This window comes from Rhinolophus ferrumequinum, chromosome 25 (genome assembly GCF_004115265.2).
Source record: "Rhinolophus ferrumequinum isolate MPI-CBG mRhiFer1 chromosome 25, mRhiFer1_v1.p, whole genome shotgun sequence".
Taxonomy (NCBI): Eukaryota; Metazoa; Chordata; class Mammalia; order Chiroptera; family Rhinolophidae; genus Rhinolophus; species Rhinolophus ferrumequinum.
The window spans coordinates 15,308,078-15,334,737 of NC_046308.1; the positions used below are offsets into that span (position 1 = coordinate 15,308,078).

The 26,660-nt window shown below is 48.0% G+C and overlaps 2 protein-coding genes across 3 annotated transcripts in view; one reads left to right on the forward strand and one right to left on the reverse strand.

The window, feature by feature from the left end:
- Window positions 1–18,033, reverse strand: part of PIWIL3 (piwi like RNA-mediated gene silencing 3) — a 43,084-nt gene extending 25,051 nt beyond the window's left edge. The window contains exons 1-2 of the mRNA XM_033098414.1: window positions 17,812–18,033; window positions 4,707–4,833 (exon numbers count right to left, since the gene is read on the reverse strand). Of these exons, the coding sequence (XP_032954305.1) occupies window positions 4,707–4,833; window positions 17,812–18,033 (349 nt within the window). The remainder of the gene's footprint in view (window positions 1–4,706; window positions 4,834–17,811) is intronic.
- The window catches only part of SGSM1 (small G protein signaling modulator 1), an 82,695-nt gene continuing 74,012 nt past the window's right edge, over window positions 17,978–26,660 (forward strand). The window contains exons 1-2 of one of the 2 annotated variants that reach the window (XM_033098038.1): window positions 17,978–18,050; window positions 18,147–18,190. In XM_033098038.1, coding sequence (XP_032953929.1) covers window positions 18,032–18,050; window positions 18,147–18,190 — 63 coding nt within the window. In that variant the 5' untranslated portion in view covers window positions 17,978–18,031. The remainder of the gene's footprint in view (window positions 18,051–18,146; window positions 18,191–26,660) is intronic. The other variant, XM_033098037.1, reaches the window with a different exon arrangement.

Consider the following 26,660-nt stretch of genomic DNA (forward strand, 5'->3'; position numbering starts at 1 on the left):
ATAGAAAGGACAATATTAAATCCCAGCTATTACCGGTAAGTAGAACAGTCAAGGTGGTTTGAGGTAGAAAAGATGTCAAAAGGATGCAAACAGCAATATTTTAACAATGAGTCACCGGAAAAGGGATTGTTACCCAGAAGATTTTTGGACGAGTCGCCTGTCCATATCAGTGGTTGCTTTATTTCCTCGCTCTAATATTTGTCCAGTTTCACCAAGTATCTGTTCAGAGTACAAGATTCTTCAAAGCAGACACCTTGTTCCGACTCGACATCTTAACAGGCTCATCATCTGGCACCACACTGCCCTCTAGTGGGCGTCAGAAATTACTGACGGAACGATTCCATGAAACTGGCTTTTAATACAGAGCCATCATACTACATTTTTTTTACATTCTAATATTTATACAGATTTAAATTTTTTTCAAGGTCAATAACTGAATGACAGTGCAAAGGACCCCGAATAGCTAAAAACAAACAACAAAACAACAACAACAACACAGCAAACCTAAAGAACAGAGCTGGAGGTATCACATGTCCTTATTTCAAAATACATTACAAAACTGTAGTAATTAAAATAGTGTGATACTGTCTTAAAGCTACACCACTGGAGTAGAATAGAGAGCCCAGAAGAAAAAAAAATACATATAGTTAACCAATCTTCAGTAAGGCTGCCAAAGATACAGAATGGAGAAGGGATGTCTCGTCAACAAATGGTGTCAGGAAAATTGAATATCCACATGCAAAAGAATGAAATTGAACCCTTCTCTTACACCACACACAAAAATCAACTCAAAATGGATAAAGACTTAAATATAAGACCCCAAACTATAAAACTCCTAGAAGTAAACACAGGGGAAAAGCTCCATGACGTTCGTCTTGGTGATCATTTGATGGATATGATAACAAAAGCACACGCAACAAAAAGCAAAAATAGGCAAGTGGGGCTTCATCAAACTAAAAATCTGCACAGCAAGATTAATAATCAGAAATAATCAGAGTGAAAAAGCAACTTACAGAATGGGAGAGGATATTTGCAAACCATGTATCTGATAAGAGGTTAATTTCCAAAATATAGAAGGAAATCCTACAACTCAATAGCAAAAAAACTAACCCAATTTAAAAAAGGGAAGGGACCTGAATGGACGTCTCTTCAAAGAAGACATAAAAATGGCCAGCAGGTATACGAAAAGATGCTTAAGGTCACTATCATCAGGGAAATGCAAATCAAAGCACAATGAGATAGCACTTCACATCTGTAAGGATGGTTATTATTGAAAAAACAAAAACACCAAAAAACGACGGGCGTCAATGAAAATGTGGAGAAATGTAAACCCCATATATACTCTGGTGCGATTGCAACCTGGTGCAGCCGCTATGGAAAACAGTATGGAGAGTCCTCACAATAGAACTCCCTTATGATCCAGCAATCCCACATCTGGGTATCTGTCCAAAAGGAGGGATATTAGGATACCAAAGAGATATTAGCTCTTCCGTGTTCATTGCAGCGCTATTAAAAATAGCCAAACCACGGAAACGATTTAACAATCAACAGATGCACGGGTAACATTTCATGTGGCATATCCATATAATGGAATGTTATCCAGCCTTTAACAAGAAGGAAATCCTGCCGTATGCAACAACAGGAATGAACCTTGAGGACGTTATGCTGAGTGAAATAAGCCAGTCACAGGAGGACAAATACTGCATAATCCCATTTATCTGAGGAATCTAAAATAAGCAAACTCTTAGAAGCCACTCTTAGAGTGGTGGTTTTCAGGAGGTGAAGGATGGGGCACTGGGGAATTGCTAATGACCAGAGACAAAGTTTCAGTTATGCCAAAGAACTTCCAGGAGATCTGCTGTACAACCTTGCATAGTTAACAACACTGTATGGTACACTTAAAAGTATGTGAAGAGGGTAGGTCTTGCATTAAGTGTTCTTACCATAAAAAATAGAAAAAAAAAATTTCAAAGCAAATTGGAGAAACAGATCTGAAGTTTAGTTGCATTCGTGAATCCTTGGCAAATGACAACATCTGCACCTGTGCTCTCACCTGTCCAGTGATGATAACCTTTCACTTGTGAGGACAATACACCGTAGGTAAACACGGAGATGTCCAAGGAGGTGCTCAAACTTTAAGGGCAGCCATTTCCGAACCCAAGAAAAGAATGTTCCTAGGATTCCTGAGTTTACTTAGAGTTATCGTATGCAAATGCATTGTTTCAATTGGCAAAGCAATTACATTGAATTGGCGAATGAATAATGATCTCCATTTTTTTTTCCATAAGCCTTAACATATAAGAGGGTAAAATACTGGTAGCCAGATAATGGGTTGCAGGAAAGGGAGTTGTTGCAAGTTGTACGTTCTTCCCATCCTGCCAAACCTCACCGAGGCTATCTGTCTAGAATTTTATTGCTGTGGGGTTCCCTCCTGTTTTAAGCATCCCTGCCCCTCACCACATCCTTCTTCTTCCCTCTTTTTACCTGGAGGCTGAGATGGTCCTTCTGCTCCCCTGGGCTGTCCAGGCTCAGCCACGTGGCTTTCCTCTTGTAATTGCTGGAGTCGAGGCTGGATTTGACCAGGTTGCTGAGTCTGCATGTTTTTGGAGATAGAAATAAAGAGTCACATTCTCTCTCTGTTCCTTCATCATGCAGAAATCATTGTACGCCTGCCACGTGCCGGGCGCTAGCAGGGCATAAAGCAAAGGAACTTCCTTTGAAAAGCTCACGTGCAGGTAACAGACTATAACCTGTATTTAGCAGTCATATGGTAATTACTAGGGGAATGAAGAAAATAGCAAAGTAAGGAAAATGGGCAGTTATTGGGAAGACGAGGTGTGAAGGGGACCGGTTGCCTGAATCAATGGGGGACAAAGCAGAACCTCAGTGAGAAGTTGACATTGAATCACAGACTTGAAGGAGGTGAGTGAGTTCACAAGGTTACACACGCCATAGATGGAGACAAGAGAGCGCCAAGTTCCTCAGGTAGAAAGGTCCCAGGAAGAGGAAGGTGGCCTGTGCAGCTGGAGCAAGGCGCGGAACAGAGGAGCAGGACGGGAAGTCAGAGCGGTTGGAGAGGGAGGCCATCTGAAGGGATTTGCTTCTGGCTCTGAGGAAATGGGAACCCTTACGGGGACGTGGCCAGAGTTGCTCCACAAACCCATGTCTCTGGTTCTGTGTTGAGAACAAACAGGCTGAAGGTTGAGACCAGAGCAAAAGCAAGACCAGTTAGGAGGCCACTTGCAGGGTCCAGCAGGGGGTGCTGGTGGTTTGGACCAGAGGTAGGAAGAGCGGTGGCGAGAAATTGTCAGATGCTGCATCTTCTTTTGCAAGTCAGAGACAACAGTATTTCCTGGTTGTTTCTGCGACAGGTTTGAGATAAAGAGAGGAGTGGAGAATGAATCTAAAGACTGGCCTGGGCAACTGGCAGGATGGGACTTCTTCAAATTAAGTATGACATGTCTGGGAGGGCGAATCAGGAATGGGAGCCATCTGTGGGGTGTTCTGTAGGGCAGGAGACGGGTCTGGCCAGAGATATAAATATGGGGACCTGCCCACGTACCAGATAGCAGTTAAAGCCATGACACTGATGAGACGACCATGGGAGTGAGTACTTGTAGCAAAGAGAAGAGGTCCAAGGACTAGGTTTGGGGCATAGCAACAGGGCAGGGAGGAGAACCCAGCAAAGACAAGCCAGTAGCAGAGGTCAGTGAAGCAGGAGGAAGACCAAGGGTGTGTGGTGATCTGAACACCACACGGAGGGAGTTTCTCACAAAGAAAAGAGGGCTCTCTCTTCACTCCAATCAGAGTCTCCTCTCCCACCATCACTCCACTGAACCGCATAAGAGCGTAAGAGACGCATAAGAGCTGATGGTCCGGTTGGGTCTTATTTTGAGGAAACACAGTAGAAGCAAAGCTAGCACTTTAGGGTTTCAGCTGAGGGGCCGCGGCCAGGCAATGGAGATGCAGTGAAAGAAGACCTTTATGTTCTGCTCTGATGTTCGGTTTGTCTCAGTGACACAGGAGTTGATGTGAGAATTAGGACAGAGGAGGAAGGCTGAGGCGTAAGCGAAGAACAGGCGAGGGGAACAACAATCGCAGAGGAGACTGAATGTACCTGGATGGTGCCGTGTGAGTGGGAGGCCCACTGGGGGTCCTAAAAGCGAGACCCCTCACATGGCAGTGGGTTCTGCTTCAGGAATGCGCCCAGTGGATATGGGATAAGAGAAGACAGAAATGTATACAGACAGCAGGGTAACAAATTTAAACCGTGTTGAAAAGTGTGTATTAGGTTGGTGCAAAAATAATCGCGGTTTTTGCGATTGTTTTTAACCTTTTAAACCGCAGTTACTTTTGCACCAACCTCATCATTCGGGCTGTTTAAGCACTCGAACAAAGTTGCCCCTTTTGAAGTCACTCCCTATGAGGAGAAGAAATGTAGAAGCCGTCCCATCTGCTTGGGTTTAAAAGTGTTTGCATCTGTGAAACCAAGCGTGGAAGGGAAGTGGTACACAGGATCTCCAGGTGGAAGGCCAATGCCCACCATGCCAGCATCTGCAGAAACTGGCCTCTTAGGATGCTGATTCATTCTCTGTCCTCAGGAGAGCACTCTACACCTGGGCTACCCTGGCCCAACAACCAATTCTCTCTTTTCGCAGAGGCAGCATCTTTTGCACAAAGGAAACAATGAATATTACAGCGCTTACTGCCGCAGCGGCTCCAGGTGCCACAGAGGGTCCAGGTGTAGCAGGTTTGGGGGATGCCCGACTGCGTGTTCTGCCCCGGGCCCGAGTTCTGGCCCTGCCGCTCATTGCTGTCCCGGAGGCGATGGCCCTGTAGGGGAGAAGCTCTTCACAGGCACAGTTAGATTAGACGTCTCCGTGTACTTGCCTGGGCAGTTTGTTATTGTTGTTTTTAAAGTAGGACTTCAAATAAAGCATCAGGATACTAACTACACAAATCCTGCAATCACACCGACAAGACATTGCTCCTAAGTTGTCTTGTAGGAAAAGACAGGGAACCTGGTAAAATAGTCACAGAAATTCAAGAAAGTTGCTGATCGTGCTGCTTTATCCCCCACAGATGCACAAGACACCAGAGGCGGGGTGGTCACACGGCTTGCTAGTATGAACCAGTTGTGTGCTGGGTTCTTCTGTGTGTATCCCCCTAGTACAGCGAGGAGCCCATGTCCCCTGCACTCCCCCTACCCCCAGGGGACACACACACCTGAGCTACCGCCACCTGAACGGGTCCTCCGCCCTCCTGTCTCGTCTTGGTCCTCTCACTCCGCTCCCACAGCTCACCTACCTTCCTTCCTTCCACCTCCGGAATTAGGCTGATGGGTGTGTGATCGGTGTGGTCTCTCTCCTCCCAGCCCCACAGCTTTGCAGGGCTGGTGGGAGTAGGGGGGCAGCTCCCTTCCGAGAGGGTTGGCCTTTCTGGGGACACAGCCCTCTGCTTAGCAGCAGCAGTCACCAAGTAGGGGCGGGGGAGGCGGTGGAGATCAGACCAGCTTGGCAACCTTGCAGGATGCTGGACCTCCGTCCACCCCAATTTCAAGCCTGCTGGCCCAGCCTCTTCCGGCACCACCTCCATCCTGACCCAAATGAGACCGACCTTGAGCTGCACCTGACAAGATCTCAGATCCTCCCATTCTCAGTGGGATGGAGCCCGGGTGCTCTGCCCGCTCTCCTGCCCCACCTTACCTCCTCCATTAACCTGCCAGGTGACCTACCAAATGACCTGCACTCGGAACAGCAGCAGCTCATGCCCTTCCCACTTCCCACTTGAACCAAATCCCTGCGATTACCAATATAACTAAATTGTAGCTGCTGTGACAGCTTCAATTCAAACCGAGGCTCATCTGTCCTCGTCTCCTACGCAGATCCCCACAAGTGGATTCACAGTGATTTGTCAGCTTTTAAGTACGTGGGGTCAATTTTAAAAATGTGTTCGTGTGTCAGTCTTTGTGTTGATGGCTTCCAGGCTTCTGTCATTCTTTGGCCTCGCCACTTAAATTTTTTTTAAATCACCAGTTCCTGTAACGTTTTTATAATGACCTTGTTTTGCACTTAACCCTTGATGCACACACTGAATACCCATTTTAATTACGAGAAAGATAGTTATCTGATACTGTTTCTTGAGTAATCCTAAGCTTACCCCCTGCTTTGAAATTCCACCATTATCTTATAGAAACCTGGGTCTACCCTCAGCTCTAATTCTAAACTGGTGCACCAGTAACACAGTGTTTTGTTTATTGTATCTTGAAAATATTCTACAAAAGGACTACAAAAGCCTAAATCTGCCAAGCACTCAAAAATTCCTGGCTATTCTTTCAAGTGAATTTTAGGATCATTGCACTGAGTTCCAGAATATAACAAATTGTGTTGTCTGTTAACTTGGCATTATGTTGAATTTAGACATTGATTTAGCTCCTCCAAGTTGCAGAGTCTCACTAGGATTTTCCTGGAAAATCCTCGTGCTCGTAAGTGATTCCAAGGAAGATGCCTTAGGTTCCAAGGTTACTGCTCAGATTTCGCTGTAGAAACCAGCCCTGGGGGCCTTCTGGGTAGTGATCTGGTTTGTTTAATATCCTGGTCTGTCTGGTGGAGGGCAACCCAGGAGAGCGGGTGGGGGAGGAGAGAAGAGGATCAGAGGAGAAAATTCTGGAGTGTTGGACTGGATGAGACACTCTCAGACATCACCTGTGGACTCGGTGTCCTGTGTGAGTCTAGCCCAGTCCTTGGGGTAGCAGGTTTTTAGTAACTGTGTCCTGAGCCTGCATTAGTCACCCCCAGACTGCATCGTTCAGTGAGTACCGACCTCTTTATGGTCCCTGCGGCTCTTTCCAGTAGGTCTCCGTTAATACCTTTCAGAAAAGTTATACAATTCTTCTGCTCCCTGGTGTTGCAGGTCGTGTGATAAGATTTATTCCTGGGCACTGAATAGTTACTCCCATGTCTGTTTGTTGTTGGTCTTTCACTGACAGAAGGCAAGGACCATGAGGGAAGGGGCTTTGCCTGTCCTTTCCCTGCTCTTTCTCCAGTGGATACAATAGTAGCTGGCAAAGAATAGCTGGTCAATTAATATGTCAAGAGAGAATAAAGAGATGGGTGAATGATTAATTAATAATGAATCCAGTGGGAAATATGATTACCTTATAATTCTTATAAACAATCCCAAATGCCACAGAGGTCTGATTAAAATAAGTTCTGAAGGTATGATGTGCAGAAAAAAACTGCTGGTCTTTCTGGCAAAGAAAGGAGGGTGGGAAGTAGGAGGAAAAAATGGTATTTAAGCTGGAAAAAATGGGGATACACAGGTAAAAAAAGCAGTATATAACTAAATACAATTTGGATATATATATATATTTATTTACGATATGATCATAAATATATTGGCTATACAAACACATGCACACATTTATGTATTTATTTATTTATTTACACCTGCAATGAGAAAACACAATCACACACCAAACTAAACCAAGCCAACCAATGGAAACGAATGGTGACATTGAAGGTGAAAAATACATAGAACTAATAAATAAAATGAAGCAGTGGTTCTTAAAGAAACCAATATAATAGCCAAAACACCATGCAGCCAAATTAAGACAAAAAGGAGAAATCACAGAGACTCCCTGAAAAGAGAATGCATAAATAATCACAGAGAAGGGAGATGGAAAGAATTATAAGAGAATAATTAGCACACCTCTGCAAATTAATGGAACCAGGCTACAAAGAGGCCTGCCCTAACCACCCTACAGAAAATCACATTGATCGCTCTCTCCCTCCCTGATTTAAATCCTCCTTCCTCCACCCCGCCCCTGATTCGCTGCTTTATGAGTTTGAGAGTAGACTTCATGTGAAATGTTCTTAAAACACAAAAAACAAAAAAACAAAAACAAGACACTAAAGAACAGAAGAACATTTTGGAAATGATGAATATGTTTAGTACGTTGGCTGTAGTGATGGTATCACAGGTGTATACGTATGTCCAAACTCATCAAGCTGTATATACATTAAATGTGTGCAATTGTTTTTTGTGAAAGCGAGGGAGAGAAATAGAGATGATAAAGTTAATGCAGCAAATGTTAACAGGTGTAGAATCTCAGTGAAGGATATACTGGGGTGCCTTGTGCTGTGCTTATAACTTTTCCGTGTTTGGAACTGTATCAAGATGAACTTAAATAATTTTAAATGGCTTGGGAGTGGTGGGTGAAGCTTTTGTGCACTACTGGATAGCAATGCAGTATATATTATAATATGTTGAAGGAGATAATATTGACAGGCCAAAAGTGAAGCTGGGGCTTACGTCAGTGTTGTGTTCAACAGCAGCAAGGCCACAGTAAAACCCCAAGGAGGGAGGTGAGAAAGAGGGATTCGCACCGGTTCCCGAAAGTGTAAATAAAAAGCACGGGATTCATAAAGGGAGAATTTGTTATCACTAGGTCACAGCCGCGGGCTGGGCAAGCCCATCCTTTGCCCATACAAAAGGGGAGCTCTTACAACCTCCTGAACCCACCTCTGTCGTCAACAGTAAAGAGTTCTTCTGTATTCTGAGAGGACAATGGAACACCCCAGCCCCGATTCAAATGCTACAAATGTGTCTGCAACTACAACGCACACAGGCTAGCATTTCTGGCAGAATTCTATGCACCACTTACCGATGCCCGTGGGGATTTGGGACTAGAACATTGCCCGAATCCAGGGCTAGAGGCACCCTCTTAGACATGCATGCTGTCGGGATGAAGGACCTCAGATTACGTGGAGCCATAAAGAAACTGTTACGTCTTGGGTGGTATCCAAAGGCCGTTCTAAGGAAGATGGAACTCTGCAATAAAATTATAAAATGGCATATGCTCACAGTGGAGGTATTTCTGGGAGAGTGCAAGCAGGTCAAGTGTTTGCCTCTAAGAATGGGGGCAGGACAACCTGAGGAGCTGCCCATCGTAGAGATGAAAATTCTGAACCTTGTCTCCCTGCTGAATTGAAGCAAGCTGCTTAGTTCTCCCATATGGGGGAGTTTGGCCCCCATATCCAAGTTCTCTGCTATTGGCCCTGTAGGTGGTAAAACGAGTTGACGAACTAGATAAATAAGGAGCAGTATAGATGGTAGGAAAAGAAGAGCTTGGTTCCCTCTTATAAGGTAACGTCTGGCTATTCAAAGATTCCTCAGCCGTAAGTAATGGCCACACCAAATGGTGCAACGGGCTCTACATGTACAACCAAGGATACCCTCGAGTGGTGCTTGGAAGTCAATCATGAAAGGCCCGTGAGACTTCTGAGGGTCAGTGACTGTGGGCCGTGCCATTGCCCACCAAAATAATGGAACTGCTGGAGCCTGGGATGCCGGGGTGGATGCTTTTGCTGAGCCCTTGGAGGTGGCCACTCGGGTACTGGAGATCAGTAGACAGACTGCGGTCTGAGTCCCGATGAGACCTCCCGGGAGGAAGGGGTCTATCCTGAGGACCAGATCATAAGTACAGGTGAGGCTGCAGGGAAATTGGAAGGCATACGTGCTGTTATGGTGGGGGTGCGAAATGGGGCAGGGGTTACAGAAAGCAGTATGGAGACTCCTCAAGAAATTAAGAATAGAATTACCATACGTCCAGCACTCCCAAGTTTGTTTATATAATTAATATACGTTGATATCTATGTGGGCATATATCCAAAAGACTTGAAACCAATATCTCATGGTACACCCATGCTCGTTGCAGCATTATTCACAATACCCAAGAGGCGGAAGCCACCTAAATGTCCATCAATAGATGAACGGATGAAAAAAAGAAACAATACCTGGTACGTATATAACATACAGAGTGGCCATCCTAGTGGTTATGAGGGATCCTTCGTGTGATTTTGATTTGCATTTCCCCTAATTATCAGAGATGTTGATCATCTTTTCATAGGCTTATTGGCCATTTGTCTATCTTATTTGGCTCTACAAGCAGGGCCGTGGGGGGGAGGGGCTGGGTCAGAGGTTTTGACAATGAGTGATTCCCAGGACACAGGGCCCATGATCCCTGGACCTTTGTCTCTATACGTTTCCTCTCCTATCTTTTCATCAACTTAAGTGACTCAGAATGAGTGTCTTTTCTGCCCCAAGAGCCTTAACTAAGATCTGCTTCGGCAGCTCGATAAAGCAGTTCTGTCATTTCTTCAGTAAATTAACAATCCTATATACTTACATGGCGTTTACACCAAGAGTCTCTATGAATGCAATGCCATTTGATTCTTATCCTCACAGCTGCGCTGAGAGAGATGAGGTGTGATCAAAAACACGGTGAATGCCGCTGCCGAATGCCATCCCACGGAAAGGCAGGGATCTTCCATATGGGAAGTGGCACGTCGAACCTTGGTAACAGTATGTGACAAGTTTCAACTTGTTCTGTGTGGTCAGTTGGATATGAGCTATGGTGGAGAGAAGGTGTGTTTTAAAGTCTGCCCTAAATCATGGATCATGAGCAACACGTTGACATGAAATGGGTAAACGCTGTCATCCTCCATCATGATAATGCCCCGTGTAACACATTGCTCCTGGTATATGGCAATCTCTGTCAAATAAAAACATCATGGTATGTTCTCATCCACCTTATTCACCGGATCTGGCACCGTGTGACTTCTGGCTCTTCCCCAAAGTCAAAATGATCATGAAAAGTAAATATTTTGAATGGATTCAGGACATCGAGGCAGCCACGACAGTGCAACTAAAGACACTCACTAAAGAGGACTTCCAGAACTGCTTCAGAAAGTGGCAAGAACGATGGGGTAAGTGTATTCGAAGTGAGGGGGAGTATTTTGAGGGGAATTAATGACAATGTGTCTTTTACTCTGATAATTTTTTTAATTTAAACATTCACCATATTTTTTGATCATGCCTTGTAGGTATACAAGTAGAAGTCACACCTCTCCCATTTTAGAGATGAGAAAACTGAGCCTTAGAGGGTAAGGAATACTGTTCAGAGGGCAATGGTTATGGAACAGGAACCAGGACAACCTTAGCAAGAACATCCTGCAGCTCTCACAGAGCATCAAGAAAGACTTTTCTCTCCCACCTTCTCTAGGCCTCACCCACAGGCACAGATCCCAAGCTCTATACTCTTCATTTTGCTTGCCTTTCTCAGTTCCTCCAATGACAATGTTCGTACCAAATAGCTTTAGCCCTCTGGTGACAGCTGATTGGAGCAGATAGAGTCACCTGACTCAGGAGAGAATCGATTCATTGGCTGGGATAAGCCAATCAGATTTTGAAGTCTGGAAACTGGAGACTATTATTTCTTGAGCATTTTCTATGAGCCAGGAATAGCACTCAGTATCCCTTTCATTCTCATAACAAGCTTAGATTGATAATATTGCCCCCATTTTATAAATGAAGGAACTGAAGTTCTGAAGGTTAAGGGTCATCATCAAGGTTGCACAACTTGTAAGTAGCTGAGCTGAAAGTCAGTCTTCTATATGTCTGACCAGAGACTACAGTCTTTATCCCTATGTGGTGCTGCCTCCCCTAGTGTCTCCACTTCTCCCTCAGCCACCCAAATATACTACACCCCAATATTCTAGTCTTTACTGAACAACATGCAGTTCCCCAAGTGTATCATAATAGTTGTCACCTTCATGTGTTTATTCCTTCTGCCTTTCATGCCCTCCCTGGATCTGCTACTTCCCACCAGTCAGTCCCTGGACTTGTTTCTCCATCTCATTGACCTCAATTTCCTTATGTGTCTTATGTTTGTAGTGTTTACCTCACAAGCTCAAAGTCAGTGAGGATCAAGTGATAACTGGGAAAGCAGTTTATAAACTTTGGCAATACTCCCCCAAACTATCCACAGATTCAAGGCAATCCCTATGAAAATCCCAACAGCCATTTTTGCAGAAATGGAAAAGCTGATCCAGAAATTCATATAGAATATCAAGAGTCACCAAATAGCCAAAACAATCTTGAAAAACAAAGTTGGAAGATTGACACTTCTCTACAGTGATCAAAATAACTTACTGGAATAAGTATACATCTATGATCAATTGTTTTTTAAGAGGCTTCCAAGACTATTCCGTGGGGGAACAAGAGTCTCTTGAACAAATGGTCCTGGGGCAACTACAAAGGAAGTTGGACCCTTACCTCACACCATATACACAAATTAACTCAAAATGGATTGGAGACCTAAATATAAGAGAGATAACCATACAACTCTTGGAAGAAAATATAGGGGCAAATAGTCATAACCTACATATGCATATGGCACTAAATGCCAAAGCAACAACAACAAAATACATAAATTTGACTTCATACAAATTTTAAACTTTTGCACACTATCTCAATAGGCCACTATCTAAAAACTAGAAAAGACAACCCAGAATGGGAGAAAATATTTGCAAATCATATATGTCACAAGAGTCTAGTATCTAGAATACAGAAAGAATTCATACAACTCACTGACAAAAAGACTATCCAATTGAAAGATGAGCAAAGGACTGGAATAGAACTTCTTCAAAGAAGTTGTACAAATGGCTCACAAGCATATGAAAAGCTGTTCAACATTATTACTCATTAAGGAAATGCAAATCGAAATCACAGTGAGAGACCATTTCTCACCCACTTGGATAACTATAGTTTAAAAAATAATAAGTTTTGGCAAGGATGTGGAAACATTAAAATCCGCATGCACTGCGGGTAGAAATGCAACATGGCACAGCAGTATGGCAAAGAATTGAGGTCCCTCAGAATGGTAAACAGAGAGTTACTGTATGACCGGTGTCTTAGTTTGGGCTGCTATAACTAAGTACCCTAGACTGGGTGGCTTAGAGACAACAGAAATGGATTTCTCGCTGTTCTGGTGCCTGGAAGTCCCAAGATCAAGGCACGAGCATGTTCTGTGTCTGGTGAGGACCCACTTTCTATTTCATAGACAAGCCTTCTTACCGTGTCCACACATGGCAGAGGAGCAAGGGAACTTTCTGGAGTGTCTCTTTGAAGGCACTCATCCCATTCATGTGGGCCCCTCATGACCTAATCACCTCCCAAAAGCATCACCTCCAAATACCATCACATGGGGGATTAGGTGTCAAGATATGAATTTGGGGTGGGGTGGGGGACAAACATTCAGTCTGTGGCACCTAGCAATTCCAGCCCTAGATATATACCCAAGTAAAAATATGTGTCCACACAAAAACCTGTACACAAATGTGCTCAGCAGTGTAGTCACAACAGCCAGAAGGTAGAAATAATCCAAATGTCCATCAGTTGACGAATGGATAAACCAAATGTGGTCTACCCATACCGTGGAATATTAAACAGCCATAATAAGGAATGGAGTACTGATCCATGCTACTACATGGATGAATATCAAAAATATTATGGTATATGACAGAAGCCACAGTATATGTACTGTATATGACAGAAGCCACAGTATTTATTACAGTATGTGAAGGAAGACACAAAGGCTACACATTGTATCATTCATGTACATGGAATGTCCGGGATGGGCAAACTCATAGAGACAGAAAGCAGGTTAGTGGTTGCCAGGGGCTGCGGGGAGGCCAAATGGGAAATAACTACTTCATGGGTTAGGGTTTCCCTTCGAGGTGAGAAAATGTTCTAGGAGTAGATAGTGGTGATGGTTTCACATATGGTGACTGTGATGAATGCCACTGAATCGTCCGCTTTTAAATGGTGACTGTTATATGAATGCTACCATAATAAATTAAAAACCGGCTTGCTGATGGATGGAATGTGGGATGAGCGTGCAAGCGGGAAATCAAGACTCCTGGTTTCCTTTAGGGAGTAAGGGACCGGGATGAGGCAGGAAGCTTCCCGTGTTGCAGTCTCCTCTACCCCCTTTCTCCTCTTGGTCTAGGCGTGCTCATTCCCACCCCAGGGCGTTGCGCCTCCTCTGCCGTGTGCCTGGAGTGATCTTCCTCCAACTCTTGGCCTGACTGCCACCCTCTTCATGCATGTCTCAGCCATGCTGTCACCTCCCCCCTTCCGTCAGCCTGACTGGCTCTGTCTCATCTCCTTGGGGTCCCCATCCTAAGGGCATTCACCGTCACCACAACCAGTCTGCATTCTCCAAAGCATCGATCACAATCTCATATTGTATTAATTTGATCGCTTGCCTATTGTCTGTCTCCCCCTAACTCAAATGTTAACTCCATGAGAAAAATGATGTCGTGCGACTTATCACATGGCGTGCTCTCAATAAAGACTTGTTGAGCCAATGAATACATGAATGAAACTTACCTGGGAAAAATCAGGGGGAAAAAAATGTAGCCTCATTTAAGTGAAATCAAGGAAAGCAAAGATGAGATTAGCAGTGACTATCTAAATATTTATAAGAGGAAGTGAGATTTATTTTTGCCTCAATTTTAGACTTGGAAATTTATTATGGTGAGGTCTTTTCATCCATCCACCTGCTACCCACCAGGACCATCCATCAAAGGGACCTGTCAGCCTTCCTCTTAATACTCCCTGGAGCCTCCCACCTTCATGCCTTGCTCCATGGCTGCACAACCTCAGGGGCCACAGATCCTACTCCCTGCGACCCAGATGTCCCCAGGGCTCGGCAGCCAGTGAAGTGACATTCACATTATCCCACCATTAGTACTCTCCACTTCGTCTGCTCACACAGCATCTCCATCCATCCTGTGAAAAGCTCCATGCTCCAATACCTGGGTGTCCCCAAAGAGGAGACTTATAAACTTACCTGTGGCTACAGTCTATTCTCTGTCTCCCGTGTTGACTTTTGTCTGCTCTGGCGCCCTCTGCAGACCTGAGCAATGTCTGATGTCCGTAAGCCACCCCATGAGAGCCAATTTTAATGATTTAGGTGCCTGGCCTAGCACGAGGTCTCTGGATGTTCCCCAAATTTTCATTTCTGCATTTTATGCAGAGGTGACCCATCCCCACCGGCTGAACAGAAAATCATTAAATCTAATCAGTAAAATATTTTTCCCCTTTGGCAGATAAGCAATTGTCCAGCACCCCTTATAGTAAAAATGACCATGGAAAGCAGGTCGAGACTTTGTTGGAAGACGTCATCAAGAGGGTGAGGGTGTGACCACCTATGGACCCTCAAGCTGGACATGAGCTCATGCAGTCAGGCTCTTACTCAGCCGCCTTTGTTCTATTTGGGCCATCAACTGATTAGATGAGGCCCACCCACACCAGGGAGGAGAATCTGCTTTACTCAAATGTTAATCTCACCCAGATACACCCTCACAGACACACCCTCACAGAACAACGTATCACCACATATCTGGCATCCTGTGGCCCAGTCACAGTGACACACAAAATAAACCATCACGGCAATGAAAGGTTACTGCTGCACGGGCCACGCACCACACAGTTAACTAGGATTTCTCTGAATAGTAAGTTGGTTCAGAGCCTTGGTTTGAATCCAGCCTCTCTCAAGTTCTAGCTGCATGTGTTTGGTGAAGCTATTTAACTTCTGTCAGCCTCCACTACAAAATGTAAATAATTGGAGGAACCTACACGATGGGGCTGTTTGGTGAATTGAGTGAGATGATAATGTGGGAAATTGATAGCCCAGTGCCAGACATTTAAGGGCTCAACAAATTACAGCCGTCATCATCACCATTATGCTGTGAACTGTGAGGTCGTGCTTTTGTCAGTTATCAATGGACTGCCTCTCGTCTCCAAATTCAATCTCTAATGCTCGCTTGTTCTTAATGCGCTGGACTTTGTAAGCTTTTCTCATTCGTACTAGAGCACGCTGCCGAGCTTTCTCAGTTGAGTGCGCTGAAGGGACATTGCAGGAGAAAGGCTTCTCTTACCGGTTCTGGCTGCTGCTCCATTGGTCAGAGGAGTAGCCTAGGTAGTATGGATCAGATGATGGAATTGTCAGGCCCTGGGAAAGGCTTTGGGACACAGGAAAGTTTCCCTGCTTTGGCCTCAGCGCCAGACCCTCAGGGAGGGTCTAACTTCTTTCCAAGCTGATCTTAGGTGATGGTGCCCCTAGAGGTAAGTGATCCAACTACAGCAAAGGGGGCCAAACTCCAGGTTCAGAAACAGACGCCCGCCCTGGTACCATCCATGCCCACCTGACTTTTGCTATTAAACCAAACACCATCAAGTCCTTTATCTTGGAAGAAAAGCTCCAGCTTAGCAAGGAAGCACAAACACAGGTCAACTTCCCAGGCCGACCGTTGTGTTTGGCAGGGAAAGGAAAGATGTGGGTTTTGAAAAATGGCTCCCCAGAGTGAGGCTTGATCACCTTTTCTAAAGTACCCCAGTTACCTTAGGGGTGTAGTCCAGACGTAGAACCACTGGATCAATCTCTTGGGCCCTGAGGGCAGAATTCTGGCTGCTGCTCACTTGCTGCGGGAGCTTAGACAAAGCCTTCTCTGTGACAAAAAGTCCTGGGGTCAATACGATAGTGAGAGCAAAGCCCAAAGCCCTGAGTGCAGTGGCTGGCACATAGTAGGTCCTCAATATTTGGTTATAAGATACAGATATTATTATTCATATTTTTGCTACCAAGTAACTGTTCTGCATTCTCTGGGCTCCTGGGGACTCACCATACCCTCAATGAAGCTAGTGGGGAGGTGGGATTGTGATTGAGAAGCCCCTCCCCTAGCAAGGAGCAGAGGTGTGTCCCAAGCCAGACCAATTGGATGCTCTGTCCCTGCAATAGGAACCTGAAACAGGTGGTGCCCCTTTCACCTGAGTGGTGGCTCTGTAACCACGCTGTCTTTGCCAGGTGATTCCTAAGAATTCCTAAGATTCCTAAGAATCTTCCTTTCCAGCTTCCCAGAGCTGCTTTGGTTTCACCCCGTTTCCCAGTTCCCCAGGCTCCCATGGACGCTGGGAATGCCTATTAGCCTTCCAGTTTGTTCCCGTTTGTCTGAGTTAGCCAAAGTTGGCCTCTGTGGCTTATGGCCAAAGACCCTTGACACTGACAAATGGAAATAAGGGGTTCTGGATCCACTGCGGCAGGAAGAGGGCACACACTGAGCTGTCCTCAGTCCTGAAAGGAGGACCAAATACTAAGGGGAGCTTGGGGAGAGGATGGCAAATCCTTAAAGTGGACTTCAAGGTTTTACAGGACTTTAGCTGACCACTGTCCTCCTTGCTACTTTTCCGATTTACTATTTGATTTACTTATTTTGTCGTCTGTCTCCTAAGCTCCACAGGGCAGGGCTTTTTGTCCGTCTTGCTCACTTCAAGTCTCCCCAGCACAGGAATCTGGCACATAGTAGGTGCTGGATAAATATCTGTTGACCTGAGTTGCATTCTGGGTAGATGCAGTCGGAAACTTCGTGGACCAAGCCTTGGTCCCGTAGAGCCCATTCATTGCCTGCCCAGCTCTGGAGAGACCTGCTAACAGGTGTCCCCCACTGGGGACTGGCTCCTGGGAGGACCCCAGTCTCCTAATGACCGGCATGCAGGGGGATGGTGGCCACTTAAAGCCTGGCCTCTCCTGCTTCCAGAGCCAGTATATCTTGTAAGACTTCCAGCAATAACAATAACAATCAAAAAATTAAAAATAGCGGCGGTAACCTTTCATGGGTGCTGCCCTTTTCCCCCTGGGCCTGTTAAGTGTTTTCCATCCAATATCTCATTTAAACATATGTTTCCCATGAGGTAATCATATTATACTCGTTTTAAAGATGAGAAAACTGAGGCTGGGAGAGTGTGCCCCACCACCTCCCGCCACTTCCTAGAGAGCCTGGCACCAAGCAGGCATTGAGTCAATCATGCTGTCCTCCTCTGCCCCCATGAGAGGGGTGGGGCCTGCGGCGGCGGGCAGGAGAGTGGGGAGTTCCTTGGGAGGTTCGGCGCGGCAGGTGCTGGCACGAGGGTGCGTGACTGGCTGCGAGGATCTTCGTGAGGCTCCTCGCGCTGCGCGGCCTGAGAGGCCCAGCGCCCGCTTTCCGGAGGGGCGGGGCCGCGCGCGCGGCGGGTCCTGACGTCACTCGGCGCTCGGTCCCGCCCCGCCGCGGCCGCAGCCGGGGAGCCGAGCGACCCGCCACCGCCACCGCCACCGCTCAGGACTCGGAACGCCGCGCGCCCAGCCATGGCTTCGGGCCCCGGGGGTGAGGGGACGCTGGGCGCGGGGGCGGCGGGAGGGCAGCCCCGGGCCCTGGCTCTAGCTCTCGGCTAACCGGCGGCCCTCCCGTCTTGTCCCACAGAGGCGGAGACCCGGCAGAGGCTGCTGCGCACCGTCAAGAAGGAGGTAGGTGGCGGGGTGGGGGAGGGGGACGGGGCAGAGAGCGCGACCCTCAGCGGGAGGGGCAGCCGCAGCCCCCCGGGGAGAGGCTCAAAGGAGGGGTGGCCCCTGGCGGCGCGGCGGCCATCTCGGATGTGGGGCTCACCTGGGTTGGTACTTAACCTCCCGCAGGGCTGGAGGCAGGTGAGTTTGGGGGTGGGGGCCTCTGGATGTTTTTCTAATGTGTGCCTGGGCAGGTGCTGCGTGAGGGCCCTCCAGGTGTGGGGCACATCTGCATGTGTCTCGTGGAGGAGCAGGTGTGTGGGTCTCACTAAGATGAGACTGGCACCTCGGGAGCTGACAGGGCTTGGGGTGGGGGAGCTGGATGGGGCTGTAGAAGGAGGACCCGACTTCAGGAGAGGGGGAAGATTCCCTCTGGGGAGATAAAACCTACCCCCACCCCAATTCCCATTCCTGGGAGCCACCCTAGGAGCTCCCCGAGAGTCCCTGGTCAGCGGGTTACTCCATTTGTACTCCATGTGTGGGCATATGCCCCGACTCTTCTGGCACTCGGGCCCCTTGTTGTCCACCCCACCCTACTCAGCACAGGAGTGAGAGAAACAGACAGGGTTCAGCTGCCCCTCTGCCCCTTCCCTCTCCTGGGGTCCAGTGGGGAGCCGGGTCTAGCCTTCCGAGTTAATAGCCTATGATTTCCTGCAGATGGGAAGAATCCAGTGATGGGTGCCTGGGGAAGCATTTAGACGCCTGGACTGTGTGTGTGTGTGTGTGTGTGTGTGTGTGTGTGTGTGTGTGTACATGCATGAACATGCCTGGGTGGGTGAGGACATGTGGCTGTAAGTGTGTGTATCTGAGAACGTCTGTGCCTCTGTCTGGAGAGATCTGTGTATCTTTACATATAGTGTGTACATGTATCTGTGTGTCTGTATCTGTTTGTCTGATGTTTATCTGTGTGATGCAGGAACGTGTGAATGAGTGACACTGTGTGTGTGTGTGTGTCTGTGTACGTACCCGTGCATGTGACGTGAGATGCATGAGTCTGTGTGGTGATGAGGGAGGCTGGGACAGTATATAGCTTGTCCTCCTCATGTCACCCACGTCCCTCAACCTGGGACCCCGTTGCTGCCGAGCTGCTATGTTGAGTCCTCAGCCTGAGACCTGGAATGACCACACACCTCGGGGGCTGGGCTGATTCCTGGGCCTCTGTGTGTGTTTGGGGTGCCAGCATCTGGTGTCCGCGCTGAGCACCAAGAAGCCCCTCAGGGAGCGTGGGGTGTGTCTGTGTGAATGCCTCTGTGTGTGGCATGTCCCATGTTGTTTCAAGAATCAGCTCCAGGGCAGGTTGCACGTTCTGGCCTTTCTGAATAAAGAGAAATAGAGGGTACATGGACTCCTCAGAAAGCTTCAGCCCTCACAGAGATAGATCCCTGTGGGGACCTGAAGAAAGCTCTGCTTAGACCTTCTTTCTAACAAAACCTACAGACCAACAACATTCTGGTGACTGTTCAGTGGAGGGTGTATATAGACCCCCCCAGGTTAAAAACCTGCATTCTTTTTGTTCATGGTTTAACCAAACCTACATGTAATATGTGCTCTCCTGATGTTTCACCTGGAATGGTTGTATTTCTAAGGAAATGGTTGGCTGGTTCAGTTGAGGAAGTCTTGCAGGCAGAAGACCGTGTCAGTGAGGCATGTGGGGAGGGCTCCAACTAGGGCCTTGGTCCCAGCTCTGCCACCAGTTCCCTTGGTGCCCTGGACAAGTCCCTTTCCCGTTCAAGTTTCCACATCTGGAGAAGAAAGCATTGTCCTTGGAGGTCTCATCATATCAGTCTAGCTTGGGTTATTGGCCAGGCTCTGGGGGACACTTTGCCCCTGGTGGCCAGTGGTCTTCTTGCATCCTCTCTCCTGGGAACAGCAGAGTTGGGGGGCTCAGAATGAGTCCATCTCCTGCTCGGAGGGACCTCTTGGCCTCCTGCTTGCTGCCTGAGGGCGACAGGGCAGCATCTTGCAAGTTTGGACAAAGGGCCTCAAGCACCCATTGACCCTGGGTCTGTAAATCAGAAGGTAGGACTTAACAGTCGCAAGGTGGTGGCCTTTTCTAAATTCTCCGTTTCTTGGGGCGCATTATTTTAGCAATCAGAGCTTCAATTTACTGGCGGCTGGCTACTCTGTGCCCTGTGCTATGTGCACAGTAACTTTATGAGGTGAGTGAGGTTGTCCCCATTTTACAGATAAGGAAACTGAGGCTCTGAGAGAAAGCGTGAGTTGCTCAGGAGCACACAACCAAGAAGGGACAGAGCTGGGGACTTACATAAGAGCCAGGCTCTGGACCCCATATGTCACAAACGTGCCCTTCTTCTACATCTACACAGTGCTACAACCTTGGCATGTGTAGGTGGTGTAATTTCCATTGTACAGATGAGAAAACTGGCCCAGAGGGAGTTAGTGATGTTTCAAGGACGTAGACCAGTGAGGTGAACAAGTTCAAGTCTCTGTCTCCGAGTCCCCTTGTTCAGCATAGGTGCCCCTATGCTGAACATAGGGCACGGTGACAAGTCTCTGCCCCCCAAAGCAGATCTCTCTTTTCCTTCCTCTGCCCACCTCTTGGGGAGTATCTCCCCCCAATATCAGAGACCTAGCCTTCACTGGAATGGTGAAGGGGACTCTCTTTGCCTAAAAATCTGGGATCAGGTCAGGTCTTCCTTCTCCCCACCGTCTTGGTTCAGAGGAGCCCCAACCCTGCCTGTCACAGCCCTGCCCAGAGGCGCCTCCCATCCTGCTTTCTGGAAGCGGTGGCTTAACAGTCAGTTTCTGTAGATAAGCCAGGCAGGTCTGCAAGCTTTGCCGGAGCCACTGAAGCCACAAAGGCCAGTAGGCGCTGTGGGGCTGGAAGCTCTGTCCAGTGCTGACGCGGGGAGCCAATGTGACCCAGCCCCGTAAAGCTGGTGAAGAAGGAGCTTTGGGCTCACCAGAGCGGGCTGCAAGGGCCCGTGCATTTATTTAGTGAGGGGCGTCTGCGTGCCAGACATTGAGCTGGGCTCTGTGGATACAGCAGTGAACAAGCGAGGCCCTGCCCTGTTGGGGATGACATTCCAGTTCGGTAGGACAGACCCTGACAGACATTCTGAGTGTCATTGAAAAGGGAACTACAGGCCGTGCACTGAGCTCTGAAGGAGAGGCACTTGGCCCCACAAGAACACATCACAGGGAGAAGTAACCACATGCAGGTGCTCAGGTGGGCTTCCCGGAGGAAGTGATGTTTAAGAAGGTAAGTGAAGCATGAGTAAGCCTTCTCAGTGAAGAAACAGAGGAAACGCGTTCCTGGGAGAGGGAACCACATAGGCAAAGACTTTGTGCCCGGATGGAGCACCGTGAACTTGAGGAGTGGGAGGACCCAGAAGGGGCTGGAGTGCTGAGAGAAAGGAGAACAGTGGGGACAGAGCACCCAATCCTATTACAGAAGCAGGGGGAGGGAGTGGGGAGGACGTGAGGAATATGGAAAGAAGAGGGGAGAGCTGACATTGATTGCTTGTAAATACCACAGTCTTGGACAAGCACCCGTTTTTGCCTCCACAAGTGTCTGCGTTTCAGTTTATTCACAATGGGGATGAAAATTACTCAACTGTCAGGATAAACCATGTGAAAACACCCACCATGTTAGTCTGAGCTTTTGCAGGGCAGGCATCTTGTTTTTTCTGTCCCCAGTGCCACCAAGGGAAAGCTGGAAACCGGGTGGCCTCAGCGTGGTTTCCCCTAGTTAAATCCAACTGGCTCTATCCTGGCTCCTTCCTGGCTGCCTTCACCCTCCCTTCCTTTGCCCTCCCTGCCTCCACCTCTTAATTTTGTTTTGGTTCCCACAGAGAGCAGGGGACTGGCTTCCCGTTGCCATGACGACTGCCATTAAAGGAGCCAGCCACGTGACTCTGAGTTGATAACGGAAGCAAAGTGACTAACTGCCTTGTTTTCCTGCCTCCAGGCTGGGCCTGGGAGGCCTGTTAATTGGAGGGGAGGGCGGGGGGTGTGGGGGGCTTGCAGGCAGAAGGACAGACCCCAGGAAGGAGGCAGGCAGACTGACAGGAAGCTGTTTTAGCTCTAAAGACTAGAGCCAGTAGAAGGGCTGTCCTGGGGAGCCATCCTCACTCAGCAGAACGGGGCCTGTCTGGGAAGCAGAGCCTCCCAGCCCCTGGATGGCGGGTGATGGCGTGGGGGAGGTGGGTGGGACATGCTAAGAAGGTTGGCAGAAGAGCAGAGAAACAACTGACAGTACTCCTAGGACCCCGTGGTGCTTCCACGTTAACCCTGGGGTTCTTCATGAAGGTTCTTAATTTTGTCCCCCAGGTAGGGTTGCCAAATAATGTACAGGTCCCACAATTAGAATTTCAGATAATGAATCATTTTTCAGTTTAAGTGTGTGTTGCCAAATCTGGCAGCCCTACCCCAGGGGACATTTGGCAATGTCTGGAGACAGTTTGGGTTGTCACAACTGGAGTTGCTGCTGGCATCTAGTGGGAAGAGGGCAGGGATCTACTCAGCTTCCTGCAGCGCAGCCTGGCCCGCACGACAGAGAAGTCGGCAGCCTGTCATGGCGCTGCTGTTGAGGTGGGAAAGCCTCTGTGCTGGGCGCTGTCCCGAGTGCTCCCCAAGCATCTCCTACTCCACTCTTCAGGAGAACCCTAAGGGGGAGAGTCGTTACCTCCTTCCCTTGATGGATGAGGAACCAGAAGCACAGGGACCTTACGCAGCTCCCTTTAAGGTCACAGAGGCAGTCCATGGAGAAGCCGGGGTTCATATCCCCCCCTGGCGGGATCTGCAGGGTGGACTCAGGACCCAGATTCACAGAGGGCGGTGGTAGGGAGCCATGAGCTTCAGCAGAGTCCCTGGGACCATGGCTTGGGGTCAGGGGTGTGTAGGGAAGGAGATGAGGCAGGAAAATTCCATTCTAGCTCGTGCGGGGCCGTGGATGCCAGGCTGCAGTGTTCGCTCCATCAGACAGTGGGGAGCTATAGATGGTTTATGAGCAAGAGGGTCTTTGGAGTTGTACTTCAGGAACTTTCAGTTCATAGCCAGGGCCAGCATGGACTCTTTCTGCCAGTTTTTAGAAGAAAATTTCCTCCCTTCTGTTAATCCCTTCCTCCTTTCCTTTCCCTCCTCTACTCCCTTCCTGACCTCTCTCCCTCCTTCCATTCCTTCCTCTTTTCCTTCCTTCCACAAATACTTATTGAGCCTCTACTATGTGCCAGACACTGTTCCAGGAACTACAGATTGAGCAGTGAGCCAAGCAACATCCCTGCTTACGTGCTGTTGTGAAGCATGCAGTCTAGTTGGGAGACAGATAGATAAGCAATAAATGTATATTGTAAGTGACAAGTGCTCTGAGGAAAAGAGAGGAAAGGGAGTGGAGAGTGCTGGGAAGGGCTCTCCAGAGGAGGTAGTCAGGGATGGCCTCTCTGATGGGGTAACATCTGAGAAGAGACCTGATGCAAAGGAGAGAGCCACGCAAACGTCTGCAGGAAAGGTGTTCCTGACAGAGGGAACGGCAGCTGCAAAGGCCTTGAACAGGGCACAGTGGCTACCAGGAGGCCAGTGAGGCTGGAGGGAAGTGAACATGAATGGAAGAGAAGGCCGATCATCTCTCGCGAGCTTCAGGTTTTACTCTGAATGACATGGGATCTGTGGGAGAGTTTTGAGCAAGGGGGTGGGGGACAGGACATGAGCTCATCTATTTTGTGGACTGCTCAGGCTGCAGGGTGAGCAATAAATGTAGGTGACACATTAGGGGGGTTGTGTGCAAAGTCATTAGGTAAGAGAGTAAACTTCTGTCTTGTTCTCTGAGCTTTCAGTTCTTGGGCTGAAAGTCACAGCCCGCACACCCCCGCCGGACCAAGTAGGGGGTTCCAAAAATGCTTGGAGAATGAACTCAGACATACTGGGCAGGATATTTTGGGGCTCTCTCATGCTGGCAGGGTTGACTCAGACAGCTTCTTATGTGTCGTGCTTTCAGGCTTAAGACGGCAGAAATGTTCCTCATGAATAATCCAGCCATATCCGTCGCTGCGTTTTGATGCTTTTTTCAGGTTTCTGACAGTGTGACTTCCCAGGTAGTGATGGCTTGGGCTTCAGCCCCCTGGTTCCATGTGATGAGTGTGGTAGCTGGCTTTACTGCTGAGTTATGTCTCCTGTGCAGTCTGGCTGGGTCTCCCCTGCAGTAACCTCACGAGGGGCTCCGGAGAGGGTGGTGGCATTTGTTGCTGGTTGGCAGATAGAAAGGGTCTTTTTGTCACCCAGTGGGCCCACCCGGGGCTGCAGACCCCAGGATGGGACATGAGGACACCTGAGTCTTCGTCCCGTCTCTGCCCTAAGTACCCACGGCCTCCTAGCGGTGCCTTCTCCCTGTCTCATTCATTCTCCTGCTTTCTAAGTGGACGAGGTTGGACAGCTCCAGGATTCCAAGAACCTCGAGTCATCTCATTCAGATGACATCACTCTCCAAGAGCCAGATTTCCCTGATGTTTTCTCTCCTCTGAGTTTGCCAAGTCTGTTTTTAAGACTTATTAAAACTCAGTAGCTGATAAGACCTGTTGGGAGCCTTCACTCCACTCAAGGAAAACAAGGGCTTACCTAAAGCCATTCTAATGGGATAAAGTCTTGTTTTTTTGAACAGCATTTACTGAGCATTTTGTACAGGATGACCTCGTTTAATTATCTCAACCCCCCATGAAGTGGATACACACTGTCCCTTATAGCTAAGGAAAATGAGCCACAGAGATGGCAGGTAACTTGCATGAGGTCACAGAGATCATCAGAGGTACAGCTTTGGGTCATCAGCGGTACCGCTTTTCATTACTCTGGAGCCCAGATCAGTGACCCACGTGTGGTTACCAGCTATGCTGAGAGTGTGCAGTCGGGGAAAGCGCCAACCTTAGGAACTGGGCGGTTCTGAATCCATCTTGCCGTTTAGTAGCTGCGTGACCCTCTCCGGCGTGAGTCTCCTCGTGTAGCTAACAGTGCGGGCACCCTCCACCACCCAGCAGTGCTGTTATGCCATCCCTGCCGGGCAGGCCTTTAGCAGTATTTACAGAGAGACCAGGCCTTGTGCTCGGCTCACCCAGTTAGGAGCGCGATAGACTCAGTCTCAGAGGGACATGTCGCTGTCCTTTCTGGTCCCCTCTGAGCTGGTAGGTGCTCTCAGCATGGCATCTCGCTGTTCCCGGGTAAACCCTGGGCTGGGGATGCCGCGGCCACAGGAGCAGTGCTGTAGACAGGGCACGGGCATGTACGGGGTCCAGAGGGACAAGCCCTTGAGTGGGCGTCCAGAGGGCTGAGTCCTGAACTGGCGGCATGGCCCTCCTGGGTGGGAGGCTGGATCTTCCCTCGCGTCTGGCTGCCCGTTGGTATCATGGTGGTAATCTCTCAGCCTCAGGAGATCAGAAACCCTCAGGAGCCTGCTGGCCCTGCCACCTAGTCCCTAGGACCCCCTGGTGAGGCGGCTACGTGTGCTGAACTCCAGTGGGAGGCAGTGTGTTTTTCTTTCTTTCGGTAGTACCAGAAGATAGCAGATGAATCGATTTTTGTGCCTTTTCTTTGCAAAATCTTGAAAAAACTCAGATCGTGGGTGTTTATAAAGGACAGTAGCAGGTCCTTTTGTAGTAAGTCCCCATTTAAAAATCGGGTCACTGAAATCCTAAGAGTTCAAGAGATTTAGTGATACTTGGGCACTGAATGAATTCTTTAATCATTATTATTTAGTAAATTATGTTTAATTAGTAGATTAGAATTATAGCAACTATCATTTATCAAACACTGTTGTAAGTGATTTACTTTATCTCATTTAATTCACAAAGCAGTCTTCCTGTGGAGTAGGTACAAATAGCAACTCCTTTTTACTGATGAGGAAAGAAGCTCAGAGAGGTTAAGAAACTGGATCAAGTTCACACAGCTGAGCAACAGCAGAATGGGATATTTTAGCAAGCTCCATCCATTTCAAGTTGGATAATAATTTGCTCATAAAACTAGCTAGAACAATAAGTAAATCTATCAACATAAGATGAAAAGGAAATGAGAAACTGAAAAATGGGTTTATTGGTTCAATTGTTTGAGAAGTTTGGAGTGATTCCAACTTCAGGTACAGCTATATCCAGGGGTTCGAATGATGTCATTAGGACCCCATCTCTCTCCAGCTCTCTGTGCTGCCTTTCTCTGTGTTGGCTTTATGCTTTGCCTCTCTCTGTGGGGAAGTAGAGTATTGCCCAGCAGCTCTCAAGGTACAATCTGCCAGCTTGGCATCACAACAGAAAGAGAGCTTCTCCTTGCCCATGGTTCTAGCAAAATTCTTTGGATTAGGTCTCATTGGACCAGCCTAGGTCACATGCTTCTTTTGCTCCAGTCACCGTGGGACAGAGTGCTCTGATTGGTCCGGCCTGGAGGGGTGAAGTGTGGAGTTAGCCCTAAGAGAGCCAGGGAGGGGACCCAGAGTAGAGTC